The sequence below is a fragment of the Podarcis tiliguerta genome (assembly GCF_965153285.1).
Source record: "Podarcis tiliguerta genome assembly, chromosome: 8".
Taxonomy (NCBI): Eukaryota; Metazoa; Chordata; class Lepidosauria; order Squamata; family Lacertidae; genus Podarcis; species Podarcis tiliguerta.
In genome coordinates, this window is record NC_139541.1 from 47,729,475 (window position 1) to 47,749,748 (window position 20,274).

The following is a 20,274-nucleotide window of genomic DNA, read 5'->3' on the forward strand; positions in this document are numbered from 1 at the left end:
GGGTTGCCATCTGCCCATCCCCTTGTCACCATCCCCATTACCTTGCATGAGTGGGAGGGCAACCATTTGCATCACAGAGCCTCAAGGAAACGCCCCACACAATATAGAACCCTGATTTTCTAGGCTCGTAAGAAGCTGCCTTACTGAGACAGACCATTGGTCCCTCTAGTTCAGTATTCTCTACCACAGCTCTTCAGGGTTTTAGGCAGAGAGTCTTTCCCAGGCCTACCTGGAGATGCTGGGGATGGATCCTGGGACCTTCTTCATTGCAAAGCAGATGCCCTGCCACTGAGCTACAGCAAGCTGCAGATGGTCAACTTCACAACTCATGGAGGTTGACACTAGCCTGGCTTGCACCTAATGCTAAACTATGGTTTATTAAACTATTGCTTAACATTATGTAAAACTATTGTTTATTTATGATGTTTACCATTAACCATGGTAAATTACATGTGAACCAGGCCACTGTTGCAGCACAGCGTTGGCACACTCGTCCCTACTCTCCCTATTCTACTTACTTATGAATATAATGCCTCCTTACAAAGTGCTGTTTTCACATATACACAGACTGCTCCTTCTGTTGACGGTGAACCACAATGGATCATTATGGGCTATTAACTGCTAGCTATAGGTTTAACGAAGGAAATTATTGTCCAGACTCCTTAAAAATACCTGCGTGAGAACAGGATTCCTCTCCCACCTTCATTGACTCAGAGGTCTCCACCTCCCTCCGCATACATAACAAGTGCAGGAATTTGTTTAGTCCAATTAACATAACCATATCACTTGCAAACCCAACACTGGCATAAATCGGAGGGTATGTATGTATGGAATTTTGCCCAGGTCACAATGATTAAATTGTAATGCAAGCTCTGCATACCTGTCAGATACAAATACTATTTGCCACCAATCAGCTGAGTCTACACCTCCCCTCTCTACTATTCCACTTGTGCTGATCAGAGGGAAACAGTTCAACAGCAAGGAAAAGGGGGCCTAGGAGGAGAGGCAGATGGAGGAGAGGAAGTAGGCCTGGGAAGTGGCTGTGAGTTAGAGGGGGAGGCCCTTTGGGCCACATAGAAACCTTGAGCCAGAAGTTCCTGACCCCTCCCCTATCTTTGATTTCAATTACATGTAACATATAAAGTAGAGTGGGGAATGTATGGCCCTTCAGATGATTTTGGAATCCAACTCCCATCAGCTCTAGCCATCATGGCAATGGCCAAGGATGGGAGTTGTAGTTCAAAGCACCTGGAAAGCCAGAGGCTCCTCATTCTTGATACCAAGGGTCACTACTGAAGCTGGGAAATGTGTGTTTGTTTCAGCATTACAAAGATACCTGGGTGCTTTCCAACATGCATTTTGCTGATGTTAGTAGAGGAATGTGACATCCTCCATTATTCAGAATTTTAAAAATTGAGTAAATACTAGCGACATGGCAGACAGGACACACGAGTATCTACTGAATGCCGTTCTTAGCTCAACACACGTGGTGCCATCTTTGTCAGTTTTTAGGTGCCAAGCTAAGTCCTCTGTTTACCCAGGCCTTTGGTGAGCTAAAGTTGCCTCCTATGGTGGCGCTCCTTGGTCCTTCGATTAGCATCTTATGTATATTACATTGCCAGTGTTTCTCATTTTTTCTGGCCTTATTTTGCTTCTGTGTGTTGTATTTTTACTTTATCAAGTTGATTTGACACTTTTTAGTGTCAAAATTGTCCGATAAATAAAATATATGACGCTTAATCCACCAACAGGCCAAATTCACATCCCTTGAGTATTGTACAAGTGGTGCCTTGCATGTGTGAATGATCTATCACAGGTGTCTTCCCCCAACCTGGTGTCTTCAAGATGATTTGGACAAACAATTGCACCATCCCTGACCATTGGCCTTGGTGTCTTGGGCTGATGGGAATCATAGTCCAAAACATCTGAGCAGCACCAGGCCGGAGGCATAGGTAGAATTTAGTTGCTGCCTGAAGTACCATCCTATTGAATGTGGTGTATTTACAAGTTCAGCTGCAGATTAACACACATTGTCTAACCAAATAATGTGCATGCATATGTACCAAACCAGTTTTTCACATTTTCTTGGCACTTAAAGAAGTATCCTGGTGAAGCTGATAGGAAAGATTATCACTGTGATGCAATTTTCCCTTCCTCCCCTTGACCACAGGGCATTCTGTTATTTATCCCACACAATACCTGAGTTCACAGACAACTGTCTCATCAACATAATGAGAAATGGTGACGATTACTACGCTACAAGTGAGGTTAATTTCATTAGGAAAATCAATCCTCGGACTCTGGAGACCTTGGAGAAGGTAAGCATTGGTGTCTTATGAGTAGACCCCATAAGGCAAAAGGCTAGAAAATGAGAGCAATGGTGGAGTTGGTAAAAATACACCTCAAATGATAAACCACTTTGCTGCAAGGAGATGATTTGACAGATACAGAGGGTATAGTTGTAAACCTAATTCCAAAGGAACTTGTGTAGGAGACCCCACTGTGCTGGGCCACATCTGCACTATTGTACCACAATCATGCCCCCCCCCAAAGAATCCTGGGAAGTGTAGTTTGTTAAGGCTACTGATAGTTGTTAGGAGAACCCTATTTCCTTCACAAAGCTATAGTTTTCAGAATTCCCTAGGAAGAGGGATCAGTTGTTAAACCAATCTGAGAACAGGCAAAAGAAAGGAAGTGGGTGTCTCTCAACACAAGCTCCTTCCAGAACCAAGCTCCCAAGTCCTTTCACACAAAAATCCACTTCAGGCTTTATCCCAAGCATGCCTTTTCATCAGCCTAAATTAGGAGGGGGAAATATTTTTTAGCTGTTGCTGTTGTTAGACAAATTGAGAGTTTGAAACCCTTGCAAATCACCCAGACATCTACCTGCTGCCCATCCCTGCTTCCAGTGTACCATTCAGTGCAATCTTATATGTGTTTGCTGAGAAGTAAGGCCAACCACAGTTTCAGTGGGAATTAATGCCCAAGACTGGATCCTTTCTCAACATTTCTTTATTCATGTCTCATTATAGCACTCGGAAGACAACTAAACCTGGGAGGGGGGGATGCTACCTCCTGGCCAGACCCTTGATCTCTACACATGGATTTTATCTTCTACACAGAGCCTATGCATCTACAAACTGTGTGTCCATATGCTCTGTGTACAAGAGCTGTTCAATGCATAGATGTTGGGACTGGAGCTAGCAAACATGATTCAGCTGTACCACTGAGTCCCGGCATTGATTATCATCATACTTAATTGTCCTCATAAATCTTACAGCCTTGGCCAATGCAGATGAATCTGTCAGATGTAATTAGGTTTAGTGGATCCTACCACAGTGGGGTGCAGTTGTCTTTTTGCATGAATTATACTTTGGATTAGATAAAGTGAGCCTTCCATATCATCCTATAATTCAGTCATGCAGCCATCAGTGGTCACCGTCAGATGGCTTGTTTATGGAGCATCCATCTTGATTCATTTGTGGGCATGTTTTATGATGCCCCACTTGGCAATTGTTGCCCCACACTTTCCAGGGCACTTTTCTATCCCTTTCATTGCTGCAAAAAGTTCATCTTTACGATAGTGAGTTTGTTGCCAGTTTGTGACTGAACCTCATGCACCAAAATAGTGACGGTCTGGACAGAACCCTTGTGGCCCACTGCCATTTTAATCTTTTAAATTCCCTTCGATTCTAGTACTCTTAAACTTGCAGGATCTGAATGAAGTATAATTCTGAACTAATGCTTTAGTCTGGGATGGGCAACCTTATCTCTTCTGCATTCCCTTGGGGGCCAAATGTCTGGTGCTGTAGCTAGCATTGGATGAGGCCAGAGCCCAAATTGGATGGGCCATTCCTTCTCTCACCCCACCCGTCCCACCTTTCTCCCCATCCTTTCCTCTTGCATGAAATTAAGCTAAAGGCCACAGGTTAAATACCACAGTTTTAGTCTTTGCTCTTCCTGGTGAATTGCCCAACAGAATCCTTGGCAAGGGTAGCCGTAGGTTCAGTGGAGGCTGGTGCTCATTAGGATTGGTAGGAGAGAAAGCAAGGAGGCAAACAGTAGGTGGAGCCAAAGCCAATGTTAGCAGAGCTAATATATTCCTCCTGAGTTCTACAAGGGCAACACTTAGGCTAAGGAAGAGGAAGGCAGCAGCCAGTGCCACCCTCTGAACTGTTAGTTAAGTAGGAAAGGAGGCAGGTGGGAGTTGCATGCAGGTAGACGTGAGTCTGGTGGGGCACTGTTCTGTTTGCCCTAATGGACCAGCCTCCCCTGAACAGATTCCTTAGCAAAGGTGCCAGCACTTTCTGGGATGTGAATTATGATCATTAACACATCCCATCATCCTTCTGTCTTCTTTTGCTGTCCTGCGGTAGGTTGACTACACCAAGTACGTGGCCATCAATCTGTCAACATCCCATCCCCATTATGACAGTGCTGGAAATGTTCTCAATATGGGTACCTCCATTGTGGATAAGGGGAAGACAAAATATGTTATCTTTAAGATCCCTTCTTCAGCACCAGGTAAGAGGCACAAGGAGCTGGCATCTCTGAGCTCCTTATTAATGCGAAATAAAGCAGGATCAGGTGGATTTGTACAACACGTTGTGCTTGGAGAACACCTGGGGCACTTCCTTTCCTAACAGAAATAGCATCTTTGCGGGGGGGGGGGCATTTTAACCAGGATCATAGCAAGGGAACAACCATGTTGTATGGGTAGGTGGTCTATGAATAAAAAAAAGACCACCTGTAGATGAGCAAGGTGTGGGGGGTGTGTGTGTGTAGGGAATGAAGGATGAATTTGAATCTGCATTTTAATGGGAAACTACCTAATGCGCACTTCTCAAACCAAGCCATCCTTAAGAATTCACACTTTATTGAATTTTGCAGTGCAGTGCAGTTCTGCAGCTGTTATGTGTACAAAAATGCATGTGCTTGATCAAGTGTGCATAAAAATGCATACTATTGTGAAAATAGCATACAAAATTGAACTTAAGACTGGGGGGGGGGGAATAAGAAACTGAGAGAAACCAAAATGGATGGATTTGTTCCTTCCCTACTAAAGGGTTGTTTTCCTGGCCCCCTCCCCTCCTAAATTCATGCTTGAAAGAAAACTTCTGTAGCTGATAGAAAGCATTATTCAAGTCTCATTATGGCAGGGGGTACGGTTGTGAGGGAAGAACTGGTGTGGCAGTTCTCTGGTTTGCAGAAGAGCTCACAGGCCCCAAAATGTTGACAACCCTCCGTGTCTGTGTTCCTTTATTTATTTATTTAGCAAGCGAAAAGAGGAAAAAGAAGTCTTGCCTGAAACACCTGGAAGTCATGTGTTCCATCCCCTCTCGCTCCCTGCTCCACCCAAGCTATTACCACAGCTTTGGCCTTTCGGAAAATTACATCCTCTTTATAGAACAGCCCTTCAAACTGGATATACTCAAGATGGCAACAGCCTACATCAGAGGGGTGAACTGGGCCTCTTGCCTCGTGTTCCATAAGGATGACAAGGTATATATATATATATATATATACCGTTCCCCAACCCCCTCCTTTCTTGCTGAATACAGCAGTAGTGAATTTTCTGTAACTGCCTATTAGTTTTATACAGCTCCCTTACTCCATCCAACATATCATTTGTTATTAGCATGGACATTTCTTTTGGAATGCCGCACCTCACATTAAATTGCAGGTGCCAAAGCCCATATTTTCCTGAGAACATGGCTAAGCAGCAATTTGCAGGCTGTTTGCTTATGTGAGATTTCTTGATGGGATGACTCGGAAATCAATAAACCCCTGGAAGTACATTCGCGCAGTCTTGGCTGTCACCTCTGCAGTTTAAGGTGGTCACATCTGCATGTTGTTTAACTAACATTTGGAAGTTTATTTCCTTGCATTGGATTCCATTATTTTATTTTAAAAATTATATATCCAGAGCCGGTAACAACATAAAAAGCCCAACACTGACTAAAACAGCCTTTCCTCACCTGATGTTCTTCAGATGTTTTAGACCACAACTTAGGATGGAGATTTGATTCTGTTTGCATTTTAATGGGAAGCCAGCTAATTTGCACTCTGCAAACCAATATATGAACTGAAACACCATTAACCTTCAAAATGCACATATCTATGAATTTTGCAATGCGGTTCTCCAACCCAGTAATGTTTTTTTAAAAAAATGCATATATTTGCATCCATCCCTAACTGTAGTTCCAATCAGCCCCAGTCAAGACTTGATGTCATTGGCATTAAAATGTCAGCTTGTATTCCACTCCTCCCGTTAATCTGGCATTATTCTTCATGGGTTAAAACTCTGACTTAGCCATTGAGCTGATTGGATGACCTTGGGCCTGTCACAGTCTGTCAGCCTAGCCTACCCTACAACCTGAGGACAGAGCAGGGAGGGGAGAACAATATACGCATCTTCAGCTTCTTGGAGGAAAGATGGAATACAAATGTAATAAATAAATAAATAACTATTGAGATTTATATGCTGCCTTTCAAACAGCAGAACCAGGTTGGGTTAGAACAGCAGACAACATAAAATAAAATACAATCCATATACAGTTTTTAAAGCAAAGTATCTAAAATGAAAATGCAGAATTATTCAGTTTGATTGAGTAATGTAATTTCCATCTTTATGACAGCAACATTCTTAACCAGAAGTTGTGTTGCCATTTTGTAGACCTGGATCCACCTTATTGACAAAAGGACCAAGAAACCTGTGTCTGCCAAGTTTTACACGGATGCCATGGTCCTCTTTCACCACGTGAATGCTTACGAGGAGGAGGACCATGTGGTTTTCGACATCATCTCCTATAAAGACAATAGCTTGTACCAGATGTTTTATTTAAAAAACCTGGACGGTAACTTTGAAAACACCACCAAACTCAATTCTATACCAACTTGCAAGCGATTTGTGATTCCTCTGCAATATGACAAGGTAATTCTGAACTGTATCTTTTGGTTCTGATTCACATAGCAATGGTGTACACATCATCTACATGCATAAGAACAGAGGGGGCAAGTTTTGTCAAGGCAATGCAATGCAAACTTACATGTTGCAAAATGCAAACTTACATGTTGGATCGTTTGAGTAGGGACATTTCCAGACTATTACTATTTTGGGATGGGATTCAATCGCATACAGTAAAATTCGGATTGCAAAATCAAAGTTGTTTTGGCGTTCTTGCACAACAAATTCACATTTTACAATAAGCAAAGTGACGGGAAAATGCATCTTTGCTTGACACATCATCTAACCTCTCTGCAAAGAAATCAGGAGGAATGCTCAATAAACAGGTTATCTAGATGCAACCTCAGCTAACAGTACTCTTCTAGAATGTCATGTTTCCAGAGGAACAGTCTTATATAAAAGTTTCTGGTGCTCCCTGCAATGTCTTCTGCTGCTTACATGGAAACTCGCTATAAGCTGAATTAATGGTAGCACACACACAAAAAAAAATTCTGATGAGGCCTGGGGCACTGCAGAGAGTAGTGACAAACTTCTCCAGCCAGGCCACACCTCTGAATCAGCTATCTAGGAGCTGGGCTCTGCTCCATAGCTATTTCTCTTAAAGGAGCAGCATTCCTGATATAGCTGATAATGCTTACATTACGCTTCCTCCCCAAATCATTGGTAGTTAAGACCTGGTAGGGCCAGGCCAACAATTAGTCAGAGTGAGGTGACTATTTCAGGCAGCATATGCTGGGAGGCAGTTGGTGGTCCTCAGTTATTCCTCCCTGACCATACCCTTCTGTTGGAGAAGAGAGCTGTGTGTCATAAAGCTTGCCCTCCACCCCAGTTATCTCCCTCCAGGGCCGAGCAGTGCCCGGTTGCTAGTACTGAAATAGGATTCGCTGCTATATGTGGAATGGGTGCATGTGTGAACCATGCTGTCCTTTGCCTCAGGCAACAAAATGTATTGGGCCGGCCTTGAGATCTGGGCTCTGTGGGTGAATCATTGAGATGGTATGCATTTCCTTCCACAATCTCCAGCTGACCTGGCTTGTTTTCTGGGTCAGCCAAAAGAAAACATTGTCAGAAGCACGTTGCCTTCTGAATGACCTGGGCACAGCCCAGGTAAGCCAAATAATGAAATTAATTCATTGCATTATTTACTTGTACTGCGCAATGTGTTTGTATAATTCTGGCAGCCATGTTTTGGCTGATCTATGCGGAAACCACACATATATCCACACACCCATCAGCCCAACTTGGGAGAATATCTTTTCCCCATGCAGTCTCTCTTGCCTGGCTTTCTCTCCCACAAAATCCTAACTCCACTCTTTCCCACTCCCTCCTGCCCCAGGTCCCACTTGCCAGGTCTCAACACCATAAGCACCAAACTAGGAACATACTATCCATGACATTCATAGCTGCATGAACCATTTTTTTAAAAGTGAACTGCAGGTGCAGGGAGGGGTGGATCAAGAAGGGAAGAGAGCGCCCCACCATCACCGGAACCGGATCCATTGGGGTTAATGGGACATTGACCTTCTAATTTCAGACTACCCTCAGCCAACCCCTATATGCCTGCCTTCTTACTTGTGCACAGTCCACTTCCTAGCAGCTTACTCTGAGGTGCCCCTTGTAGAATTCAGCAGGGAGGAGGGATGGGGACAAAACTAGACTTAGTTGGCTCTGCCTTTCATTGGCTCTGGCTCCACCTACTGCTGGCTTCCTTCTCTGTTGATCTACCTGTCCCAATGGGCAACAGTCATCACTGAACATCATTGCATGTTCAGAAGCTGACCGGAATGGTAGTTCAACCTTACTCCAACATTAGCAATGGGACAATATCCGCCACAGTGCTTAAGGGCAGCAGCCTAGTTGAGAAGGTGCAAAATGTGACCCACATTGCTCCATCTCCCAATGGAGGCAGATGGCTGGAAGAAGGGGCCTCTGGAAGGATAGATGGTGTCTGTTGCCACTCAGCATCCACCACCTGAGGCAGCTGCCTTGCCCTGTTTAACAGGGCTGGTTCATTGTGCCACATTTCCTCCCCCCAATCCTGGCAACTGTAGTTTGTTAAAAATGCTGGAAATTGTAGCTACATGAGGGGTAGACTACAGTTCTCAGGTTTCTTTGGGGGAAGCCATGTGCTTTCAATGTTATAGTATGGATGTGACCCTTCTCTACTTTGCTTGAGAATTACATTTTCTGAGAGGTCACCCGGCTGCATTGCACACCGCAACTAAATACACCAGAAAACAGATTTATTTTTAAAAACATGAGTTTAAGTGAATGCCATGTGAGGTTTGTTTGTGTAAAAACTGTCCATTATTTCGAAATTGTTTATTAGATCCCATTTGTATAAGAATGAGGAGAGGGAATAAGATCACATTTTGGTTAATTCTAAGGTAACTTGAAATGTATTTCTTCATGTTTCTGAAGAGTGGGGAGTGGGGCACCGGCATGGGAGTGGCTTGTGCATAACAAATGCACATGTGTCTGTTTAGCTGCATGTATATGTGCTGGGGACCCTCAGTGGGCTGTGGCAACCAAGGGCAGCTGCAACATCTATTACATGTGCCTGTGCATCTGAATAGCAAAGTAAATACCAATGGTGTAATACTACATAGTGATTATTATAGTACTTGAGGGAGTGCAAAACACTTCACCAAAATTTATCAGCATTTATTATCGCCAGGATCAAACTGCATGTTGCGTGGCGGTTGCAAGACCGGAATGCCCTGCAATTTTCTGTTTCTTTGTTTCTTAAAAAGTGTCTGGAGGCAGGGGTTAATTGGATTGAGGTGGGAGTAGAGAAGTCTAACCCTTTGCCTCTGAGCTGGTTTCCTGTATTAAATCCCCTCCCACTGAAACTGTACACAAACGTGTACATTTTCCTCTATGCAGCTAGTACCAATTTCATCAGAACATAGGAAGCTGTCCTATTCAGGATAAATCAGGCCATTGAACCATCTAGCTCAGTTCTGTCTACATTGGCTGACAGCATCTCTCCAGGATTTCAGATGGGAGACATTCTCAGCCTACCAGGAGATGTCAAGGATTGAACCTGGGACCTTCTGCATACAAAGCTGACACCTTACTCCTGAGCTACAGCACTTCCTCTTTTAAGCAAGAGGAGGAGTCAGATTAGGGCCGAAGTCGGAGAACAAAGATTTAGACCAGGAGTGGCAAAACTGTAGTCCTCAGGCCACACCCAGGCCCCTGTGAGTTTTGTGGGGCTCCCAAGACCCAATTGCAGAGCTCCGAAATACTATGTAACATAGCTTTCAAAACACCCCTGTAAGGTCAACCAGCATTATTATCAAATTGTAGGTGGAGGGATATAAGAGATGATGGTGCAGTTTGGTAATTTTAGACTCAGGGTTTAATGGCCTTATTACTACCCCACTTTAGATGTTGATACAGCATCTGCCTTGCACACAGAAAGGTTCAGGTCAATTCCAAGAATCTTCAGGCAGTGTTAGGAATGTCCCCTTTCTGAGGCGCTGCCAGTTTAGATGTCTAGATGGGCCTGACATCATATAAGACAGCTTTCTATGTTTCTATTCTGCTTTCTTTAAAATGTACGAAGCCACCCAAGCTGGGTTTTGAGACCCTCGTGCTCTTTCTACTGAGTGGAGCCCTGGATTTCTCCCCAATGGCACCATTTGAGGTCACTGAGTGAGTTCACAGCTGCAGTGAGGTTTGCCCTGGGGACTTCCCAGTTCACAGTCTTAACTGCCAGCTCTCATGTGGCATAAACATGATTTCCAACAGGGAAGTGGTACCTGTGTCAAGAATCCCATCACATCTGAAGCAGTCCTGAAACTGCCTTGTCTTTACATTGTTGTTTTGTAGGGATAGCTCATTCTGCCCATCAACCTGTCTGACAAGTTTAGGCCTGCCGCACTGTGGAATGGCTGAGACAGTGTTCCTTGCTACGCCTTTGAAACAGGGCTATACTAATGCTATGAAAACACAGCTCTGTACTAATAACTGAGATTGCATCAGTTGTTTCCCTCGATATTTTTCTTCCTTCCTGATCTGTAAAGAATGAAAGGCGGGGGGGGGGTGTATTGGCAAAAGTGAACTGTTTTTAGTATTAAAAATCTGCATAGCAAGTCTCAATGCCTTCAAATCTTTTATACTATGGCAAGAGGATCCTGCAGCACACTGTCTTGATGTATTATCATCTCTCAATAAGTATGCTCCTGTTCAGCGTGCTGTCTAGCCAGCCAGGGCCCACCCTCCAGCAAGCCATTCCATCTCCATCCCAGACCCAATTTCATCATCATTACAATTATTATTATTATTATTAGTTAGTCACTTATCTTGCCTAGGAGATAACCCAAAGCAACTTACAACCAACCGGACAATAAACCCCACATAGGTACATTAAAACCAAAAAGGAAAGAGAAGTACATTAAAAACATCCCACCCACTTAAATAGTTAAAGGCCAAAGGTCTGGTTATAGAGGAAAGGTTTTGCCTGGCACCTAAAGATATATAATAATGGTGCCAGACAAGCCTCCCTGGGGAGAGCATTCCACAAATGGGGAGCCACTGCAGAAAAGGCCCTTTCTTGTGTTGCCACTCTCTTGGGGAGGGGGCACATGAAGAAGGGGTTCAGATGATGAGTGTAGGGTTCAGGTCAGTTTATATTCTCTTTTTCAGGTGACACTCAGCATTCCATGGTTACCGTGCATGCTCAGTCCTCATTGGGTTTACTAAAAAATAACCCATCTCTGTGTTTGAAATTGGCCTCGTTGCAGCCAAGTTGCTTCTCATCCCAATTCATAATTTTGTGAGCTGTTTTATACTATGAAATACATCCTAGTGCAAATTTTACCAGCTTCCTTGGTTCCTATGTATTCATTTGGCACTGGAAATGCACCCTTTGCACTATGTCTTTCTTTCAGGAGGCAGACGTAGGCTCGAATTTGGTCCAGCTCCCATCCACCACTGCAACTGCAGTGAAGGAAAAAGATGGCAGCATCTACTGTCAGCCTGAATTACTATATGAAGGTGAGAGGCCATTGTTCAGGCAGTGGGGAGGGAGACACATTACATCTTCTAAGTCTCATAATTTCTATTCAGGGATGTATAAAATATGACTGTGCTTGAAAATATTCCACCACCTACCTTGTGAAATGCCCATTGAAATGATTAGCGACTTTATAGGACAGGGCTAGCTAACATGGTGCCCTTCCATTAGTTCCAGCCAGCATGGCCAAATGCCATGGAAAATGGCTGTTGGATCCAACAACATTTTGAGGGTGCCATGTTGATACCCATGCTCTAGGAACTTGACTCCAGATATGATCACAGTTGCAGACATGACCAGCTCCCAGAGGCATTACACAGGAAGACAGTCTTACTATATTCAGTACTATAGTCTCTTTAAATATATTTACCCCTATATCAGCACTGTTTGCGAAGCTACCAGCATGAGTTTGACCAAACTGCGGAAGACAGAAGTACCTGGCATGCTCTGGTCCATGGGGTCACGAAGAGTCAGACACGACTAAACTACTAAACAACAACAATATCAGCAGTGATTCTGTTTTCCTCTTGTTGTTTATGAGTACAAATTGTTCTACTTCCCTTGCAGGAATAGAGCTGCCTCGCATCAATTATGACTACAATGGCAAAAAATACAGATATATCTATGCCACAGAGGTTAAATGGAGTCCAGTTCCCACACAGGTATGCTGTCTAAAAGCACACTTCCTCTTATAACATGTCATTGTGCAATGCCAATAAGCATTAAACTGACTTTATTATTTAAACAAAATCTGTTTAAAGCCAAGGCTACCTTTCCTCTGACCTACAACTTCGCAAGATACTCTGATTGCCATTTGCAGGCCAGGGAGCTAAGTACTAGCAGGGCTGTGTTTGAAATAAGCTGCCTAAGGAGGAGGTGGCATCTTCTTCCTTTGAGGTTCTCCACAGAAGTGCTTTAGATTCAAGGAGGGGAACCTATGGCCCTTACGATTTTGGAGTCCAGCTCCCATCCGCCCCAGAAAGCATGGCCATTGGTCAGGGATGATGAGAGCTATAGTCCAACAACATCTGGAAGGCCACAGGTCCCCCACCCTTGTTTTAGATGCTTCACTGAATCACGTCCGTTTCTATTGTCCGTGGCCTATTTTCTTTCTCTTATAATTGGTGATGCCACCTAACACAATTATATGCATAGATCACAGCTTTAGCAACAACCAAAGGGCCCTGAATTAAATTTGCTTGACATGCATGTTTTGTTAACCCTTAATTAAGGCTGTTGCTTCTTCCTGAGTTAAGGTCAAGGAGGACAATAGGGTGAAAACAGAGCTAAGGAGAAACTTCCTTTTTCAGCAGCAAATCTGACCCAGAGTTCAAAGGTTTTCCAAGTTATTTTGGCAACTTTGGAAAGTTGCATGAAATGTGACTTTCATTCCATAATTATTGATCAAGCCAGAAGTAATATCCATATGTCAGGACCATATCCTGTATTCTAGACTGCATCTTAGCATTGCCATATTTCAAAAAGTACAAACCAGAACACCCCCAAAATTGCTGAGCTTTTTTAGACAAGCCCCAAAGTTGTTGAGCATTATTATTATTATTATTTTGAAAAATGCAATTTTTCAATTGACTTGCCTAAGATCCAGGACAAAGTGCTGCCTTTTGGAAATTCCTCCCAAACATCAATTTTGCGTTTGAAATCCCAGTGATGTCCGGGAAAATCCAGATATAGAGAGCCGTACTCTGTCTACATATAATATCTAGGGATGGGCAAATCTGTCAATTTCCATTTCTCTCAGTTTCCCATTTTTCCAGTTTTAAGTTCAGTTCCCCACATTTCCAATTCAATTTTCAATTGTGAGTGTGTGTATTTTTAAAGTCCTCATGAAAATTCATTAGCATTTTAGTTCAAATTTCGTCTAATTGACATGTTATATGCAATTTTGCCTTAATTAAAATAATACACACATTTTGGGGAAGCAGTTTCCCCAAATATAATGCGTTTTTGTATGTAATATATGCAATTTCATGCACACTTTACCCCAGTATGTGCATTTTTGTACACATTACTTGGCTTGAGAACTGCACTGCAAAATTCAGAAAAGTGCAAACTTTGAAGGATGCTTATGTTTCAGTTTGTGCATTGCTTCAGGAAGTGCAAATTAGGTAGGTTCACTTTTGAATGTGAATCTGAATCAATCTCAATATTTCTACACATAAAATAATAATGATGGGGATGTTGGACAGAAAAGTTAAATGAGTATGTTGTTTGATTATTTCTTACAATCGTAATTTTAATCTCACCTTTCAGGACAGAAATCTTTCCAAGGTGACTCACAATGAAATATTAAAACAATAATAAATATATTTAAAGAAACTATATATTTTATTTACTACCTGTACAGTGGTGCCCCGCAAGACGAATGCCTTGCAAGACGGAAAACCCGCTAGACAAAAGGGTTTTCCGTTTTGGAGGTGCTTCGCAAAACGAATTTCCTATGGGCTTGCTTCGCAAGACGAAAATGTCTTGCGAGTTGCTGCGATTTTTTTCCGCTCCCCACCCCCTTTTTCTAAGGCACTAAGCTGCTAATAGCCTTTTAGCAGCTAATCCGCTAATCCCTTAAGCCTTTAATAGCCGCTAATAGCCGCTAAACCGCTAATAGCGCTAATCCGCTAATGGGGTTGCTTCGCAAGACGAACAAACTGCTAGACGAAGAGACTCACGGAACGGATTCTTTTCGTCTTGCGAGGCACCACTGTATTTACCCCATTTCTGCTCAGGATAGGTCACAGTTTAAAATCATGATTTATAATCTAATAGACACAATATAAAATAACAATGGGGAAAAGAAAGAGCAAAATACATGACCTGGGAGGGGAGAAACAAAATGGTAGTAGCTTCCAGCCAGGCCAACTGATAAGTCGTTGCTGTCTTGCATCTCCCTCAGTTGTCCCCGGACACGTTGAAGGGGGTGGGGATTTGCTGCAGCATCCCTCCCTCTGAGTCAGGCAGTTGGCATGGGGATTAATTTTATTTTGGGGAGGCATGCAAATCTAAATCAGGAAAATATCTGAAGAATTCTATCATAAGAATGCATTTCCCCTCTTCTTTGTTCACCTAGGTAGTTAAAGTTGACACTCTGACGAAGACGGCACTTCACTGGGAGGAAGAACATTGCTGGCCAGCTGAACCAATCTTTGTTCCTAGTCCTAATGCCAAAGAGGAAGATGATGGTAAATGACATGATGGTTCTAATGAGGGAAAGTGTGAAGATTTGCGAAAGTTAAGACCCATTTTAAAGGGAATGGGATTTCATTAGTCGCAAAAAAACAATATTTTTATTTAAAGTCTTTCTCTTTCACAAATAGAGCAGGCTTTAAGAAGCTGCTTTCACCAAGAATAGAGGCAAACAGTTTTTTTAAAGGGATTTGAAGGTAGTATAATACAGGCCTTGTTTACCTTACTGTGATGTAGACGCTCATTTATTATCCTGCTGCTGTCTCTGGTCAAACAAGTTTGGGAGGCTTTGGGAGCATTACGGAAACCTGCAAAACCAGTGACTAGACAGCCAGCTTTCTCTCTCCCTTTCTATCTCTCTGGTTTTGTTGTCGGAGAAGAAACTGCTCAAATTCTGCTGGAATCACAAATGTATACATACATCATTTTATCGGTATGCTGCCTTTTTATAGTTAAGACCATGCTCAAGGCAGCTTACAACATTTAAAAAAATATTACAAATATAACAAAGGTAAAGTAAAGGTAAAGGGAACCCTGACCATTAGGTCCAGTCATGACCAACTCTGGGGTTGCGGCGTTCATTTCGCTTTATTGGCCAAGGGAGCCAGCGTACAGCTTCCGGGTCATGTGGTCAGCATGACTAAGCCGCTTCTGGCGAATCAGAGCAGTGCACGGAAACGCCGTTTACCTTCCCGCCAGAGCGGTACCTATTTATCTACCTGCACTTTGATGTGCTTTCGAACTGCTAGGTTGGCAGGAGCAGGGACCGAGCAATGGGAGCTCACCCCGTCGCGGGGATTTGAACCGCCGACCTTTTGATCGGCAAGTCCTAGGCTCTGTGGTTTAACCCACAGCACCACCCGTGTCCCTATAACAAAGGTAGTCATAAACAATAAATAAAACACATCAAAAAGTACACAACCAAACTGAAATAATTTCCACATAAATCCTAAGATCTAAAAATAAAGATACTAAAAAAATAATAATCAATAACAGCAACAACCCCCTGCCAAACAAGAAACCACTAAACACAACCCCAACTCAAGAGCCAGGCAGATTTATTTGTTAAAATATGTTGGTCATCATGCCAAAAGTACAAACTGTATTAAGGTTTAGTGCAGATAGGACCTGGTATTCAGAGACATGTTGCCTCTGATCCTGGAAGCAGTATATAACCAACATGATGAGTAGCCACCAACTCTTAGGTGCAGGAGAGGAAATCTATCTTCCAGTCTTGCAAGTTAGTGAGTGTCCAGAATCTCAGGCAGATGGATTTACCTGATATTCTTTCAAATTGGAAGTGTTGAATTTATGAGCAGTTACTAAGGTACTGGAGTACTAAGATACCTACTCCAAATGGAGAACTGGATGACTAGATTGGCACATGTCATCCTTCCTTAACAGCCCCTAAACCTTGTTTGTATCACCAATAGAAATTTCTCAACAATGCAACTCACTTATCCACTGACAATGTACAACTCAGAACAAAGCAAAGCTACATTTCGCCTTGACAGGCACAGAGGCGTGTACAATGGATCTTTCACGCAGCCTGCTGGAATGGCTTATCATCAAAGGGCCTCATCTTAAACTGTGTAATAGTCCTGGAGATTAAGGCTGTTTTGTCTAAGCTAAACAGCAGAGTCAGCAAACACAACAGCGGTTGTTTCATCACACTCTGCCAGTTCTGTTTTGGAAGAACTGCAGATAGGAGCAAGACATAAATATATGTTATAAGTAACTAAGGCTGTTAACTAATTGAATATATTTTAATTGACAATACAGTGGTGCCCCGCAAGACGAATGCCTCGCAAGACGGAAAACCCGCAAGACGAAAGGGTTTTCCGTTTGCAGAGGCGCTTCGCAAGACGAATTTCCCTATGGGCTTGCTTCGCAAGACGAAAAATGACGAAAAAATTTGAATTTTTTTTTCTGCTCCAAAACCCCTTATTTTGAATCGCTAAGCTGCTAAAAGCATTTTAGCAGCAAAACCGCTAATCTCCCAAGTGTTAAAAAGCCGTTTTTAGCCCTTAAAATGTCAATAGCGCTAATAGCGCTACTCCATCAATGGGCTTGCTTCGCAAGACGAAAAAACCGCAAGACGAAAAGACCTGCGGAACGGATTCTTTTCGTCTTGCGAGGCACCACTGTATCTGCCTTTTAATTATATATTCATTTAACTGATTACATGTAAATGTTTGAAAACCAACAAAACCTCAACATAGGAGCTTTTTGATGTATTGATGGAGATGTGAGAACATCCAGTTTAATAAACAAAAGTTCCTGCTCAAGATTATAAGGAAAAGTCACAGGTTATAAGGAAAAGTCATTATAAGGAAAAATCATATAAAGAAAAGAAATAGGTAGAGAAACTATTAACTAATAGTTTGTTGTCAGGGAACTGCCATCGGCAGCACAAGAGGTGCCAAGGCTCTCTGAAGTAGAGAGAGACGTAACACCTGAAGAGGGAACCAGTAGGGGGCGAACAGGAATGTCAAGGGAGGGAGAGTCGGAGGAATGGCTCAGAGACGTTTCTAGCGAAAATAGTGGGGATGTTTCAGGTCCTCCTATAGGGACACCCGTTCCTCGCCGGAAACTGTCACGCAGAGAGTCCAGAAGACGTGTTTCCGTTAAGGAGCTTTTATGTTGGAAACGTTTCCGAAAGCAACCACTTTCGGATTCTGCTAGCGACTGACGCAGCCATGCTGGAGGGGCTCCGTCACAGGCAGAGGTTTGAGAAACTGTTCAAACTCTGAGGGATTTGCAGTTTACACACAAGCAGCTCTTCATCCCATCACAGCAATCCGAAAGTCACCGACAGCTAGCTTGTGCCAGGGAGAGGCATCATGAGCGAACCAGCCGGAACTGGAGGGGCAGCTGGAGGAGGTCCAAGCCTGGAGGAAAGGTACAGGGCGTTGGAAATCCAGCTTGCCTTGCAGACGGCGAGGCTGGAAGAGAGGAGGGCTCAGGATGCAGAAAGGGGGAAGGAGAAAGCCACCCCACTCAACAGAAAGATGCCAGGATTGGTGCAGAAATTTGGGGGGGACCCCAGAAATTATCATGCCTTTAGGACAGAGATGCAATACGCTCTCAATCTGCAATTTGATGACTTCCCTGATGAGGAATCGCGAGTGGCTTTTGTAATTAGCCATCTCGAATCAGGGGCGAAGGACTGGGTTAGACCCTTGATGGCAGCAAATAATGAGATCCTAAAGGACACAAGGAAGTTTTTTCGTGCCATGGACCTGATGTTTTCCAGCGACATTGAGCAGGGAGAGGTGCGAAGGCAGTTAATGGCTTGCAGACAGGGAAACAGGACTGTCCGTGAGTACTGGACTGAGTTCACTATGCTGATTCATAGATTGGGGTGGGACTTGTCTGCTGACCCCATTCAGATGCTTTTCGAAGAAGGTCTGTCTTCGTCCTTGAAAGATGAACTTTCCCGGACCCCCAGAGCGGAGTCTATGGACCAGCTGACTAAAGCCGCGCTGGCCATAGGAGCGCGCCAGGAAGCGAGAGCTTTGGAGAAGCGGGAGGGGAAAGGAGAACGTTGGAGGGAGCTCCGCATTCCAGACATTCCAGAGCAGCCTTTCCCGCCGGCAGAGCCGATGGAAGTGGGAACAGCGCATGCGCGCGCAGTTTCAAACATCGGTGAAGGGCGGAAGAAGGAGGGAAAGGGCGGGAAGAAATGTTATCTCTGCCAACAGCCAGGACACTTTGCCAGAGTCTGTCCACGGAGAAAGGAATGGCAAGGCATGGCAGGAGCTGTTGGGGGAGAGGAGGAGGAAAGCACGGAGCAAGTAAAAGCCAACGCCTGGCTGCCGTCGGGGCACAGCAGCCAGGCTCAAAAGCAGTGAGAGTGCCCGCACCAGAACCTCCCAGACCTGCTCTAGTGATAGAGGTGTTGCTAGAGCTGCCAAACGGACATCCTCTACAGATCAAGGCCCTTCTGGATTCAGGCAGCTCCTGTAATTTCATGAGTAAGGAGTTCGCAGCTGAGCACCAGATACAAACCCTCCCCTTAAGTAAACCCCTGCAGGTAACCACGATTGACGGCAGAGAGTTGTTGGGAGGAGAAGTGAACCAACAGACAGTCCCCATGACAATGAGGGTGGCAAGGCACACCGAGCGGATAGCGTTTAATGTGGCCACCTTGGGAGGAGCTCCCATAATTTTGGGGATGAGCTGGCTGGCACTACACGATCCTCTAGTGGGCTGGCACCAGAGGGTGGTCTCCTTTGGGTCAGCGCATTGCCTAGAACACTGCAAGCAGGGAAAGGATCCAGGGGGAGCCAAGCTCACCCTAGCTGGGATGGAGGTAATGAAGCAAGGGGAGGTGCCTCCGCAATATGCAGATCTGAGCAACGTATTTAGCGAAAGGGAAGCGGACAAACTGCCGCCGCATAGACCCTTTGACTGTCAAATCAACCTACTCCCTGGGGCTCAACTCCCAGTGGGCAAGCTGTACGCCATGTCAGACAGGGAGATGCAGGAGCTGAGGGAGTTCATTGACAAAAACCTGAAGAGGGGTTTCATCAGAGAGTCCCGAGCGGTGGGGGGCAGCCCAGTGTTTTTTGTGGACAAAAAAAACACAGATAAGCCGAGGCTTGTAGTGGACTTCAGATCCCTAAATGCCGTGTCGGAACCCCTGGCTTTTCCTATGCCCCGAATTGATGACATTCTGACCAGGGTAAGGAAGGGGAAGATTTTTACAAAACTGGACCTGCGTGGGGGCGTACAATCTGATACGGATAAGGAAGGGGGATGAATGGAAGACCACCATGTTCACCCCTTTGGGAGCATTTGAATACCTCGTAATGCCCTTCGGTCTCCAAGCCGGCTCCGCATGTTTTCAAAGTTTTATCAACCACGTCTTGGGACCTTTGCTCTACAAGAATTGTGTGGCCTTTTTGGATGACGTGTTGGTGTATTCGGAAGATGAAGAGCAGCATGTGAGAGACGTGAGAGAAGTGTTGGGCCGGCTGCAAGCCAATCAGCTGTGGGTGAAACTGGAGAAGTGCCAGTTTCATGCCAAGGAGGTGGAATTCCTGGGGTACCGCTTGTCAGACAAAGGATTGGCCATGGATCC

At 44.2% G+C, this 20,274-nt stretch overlaps 1 protein-coding gene across 2 annotated transcripts in view; it reads left to right on the forward strand.

Moving 5' to 3' along the window:
* The window catches only part of BCO1 (beta-carotene oxygenase 1), a 40,759-nt gene that overhangs the window by 10,704 nt on the left and 9,781 nt on the right, over positions 1-20,274 (forward strand). For both annotated transcript variants that reach the window (XM_083452015.1, XM_083452016.1), the window contains exons 4-10: positions 2,171-2,318; positions 4,377-4,524; positions 5,276-5,502; positions 6,677-6,934; positions 11,866-11,971; positions 12,558-12,652; positions 15,073-15,184. In XM_083452015.1, the coding sequence (XP_083308141.1) occupies positions 2,171-2,318; positions 4,377-4,524; positions 5,276-5,502; positions 6,677-6,934; positions 11,866-11,971; positions 12,558-12,652; positions 15,073-15,184 (1,094 nt within the window). The remainder of the gene's footprint in view (positions 1-2,170; positions 2,319-4,376; positions 4,525-5,275; positions 5,503-6,676; positions 6,935-11,865; positions 11,972-12,557; positions 12,653-15,072; positions 15,185-20,274) is intronic.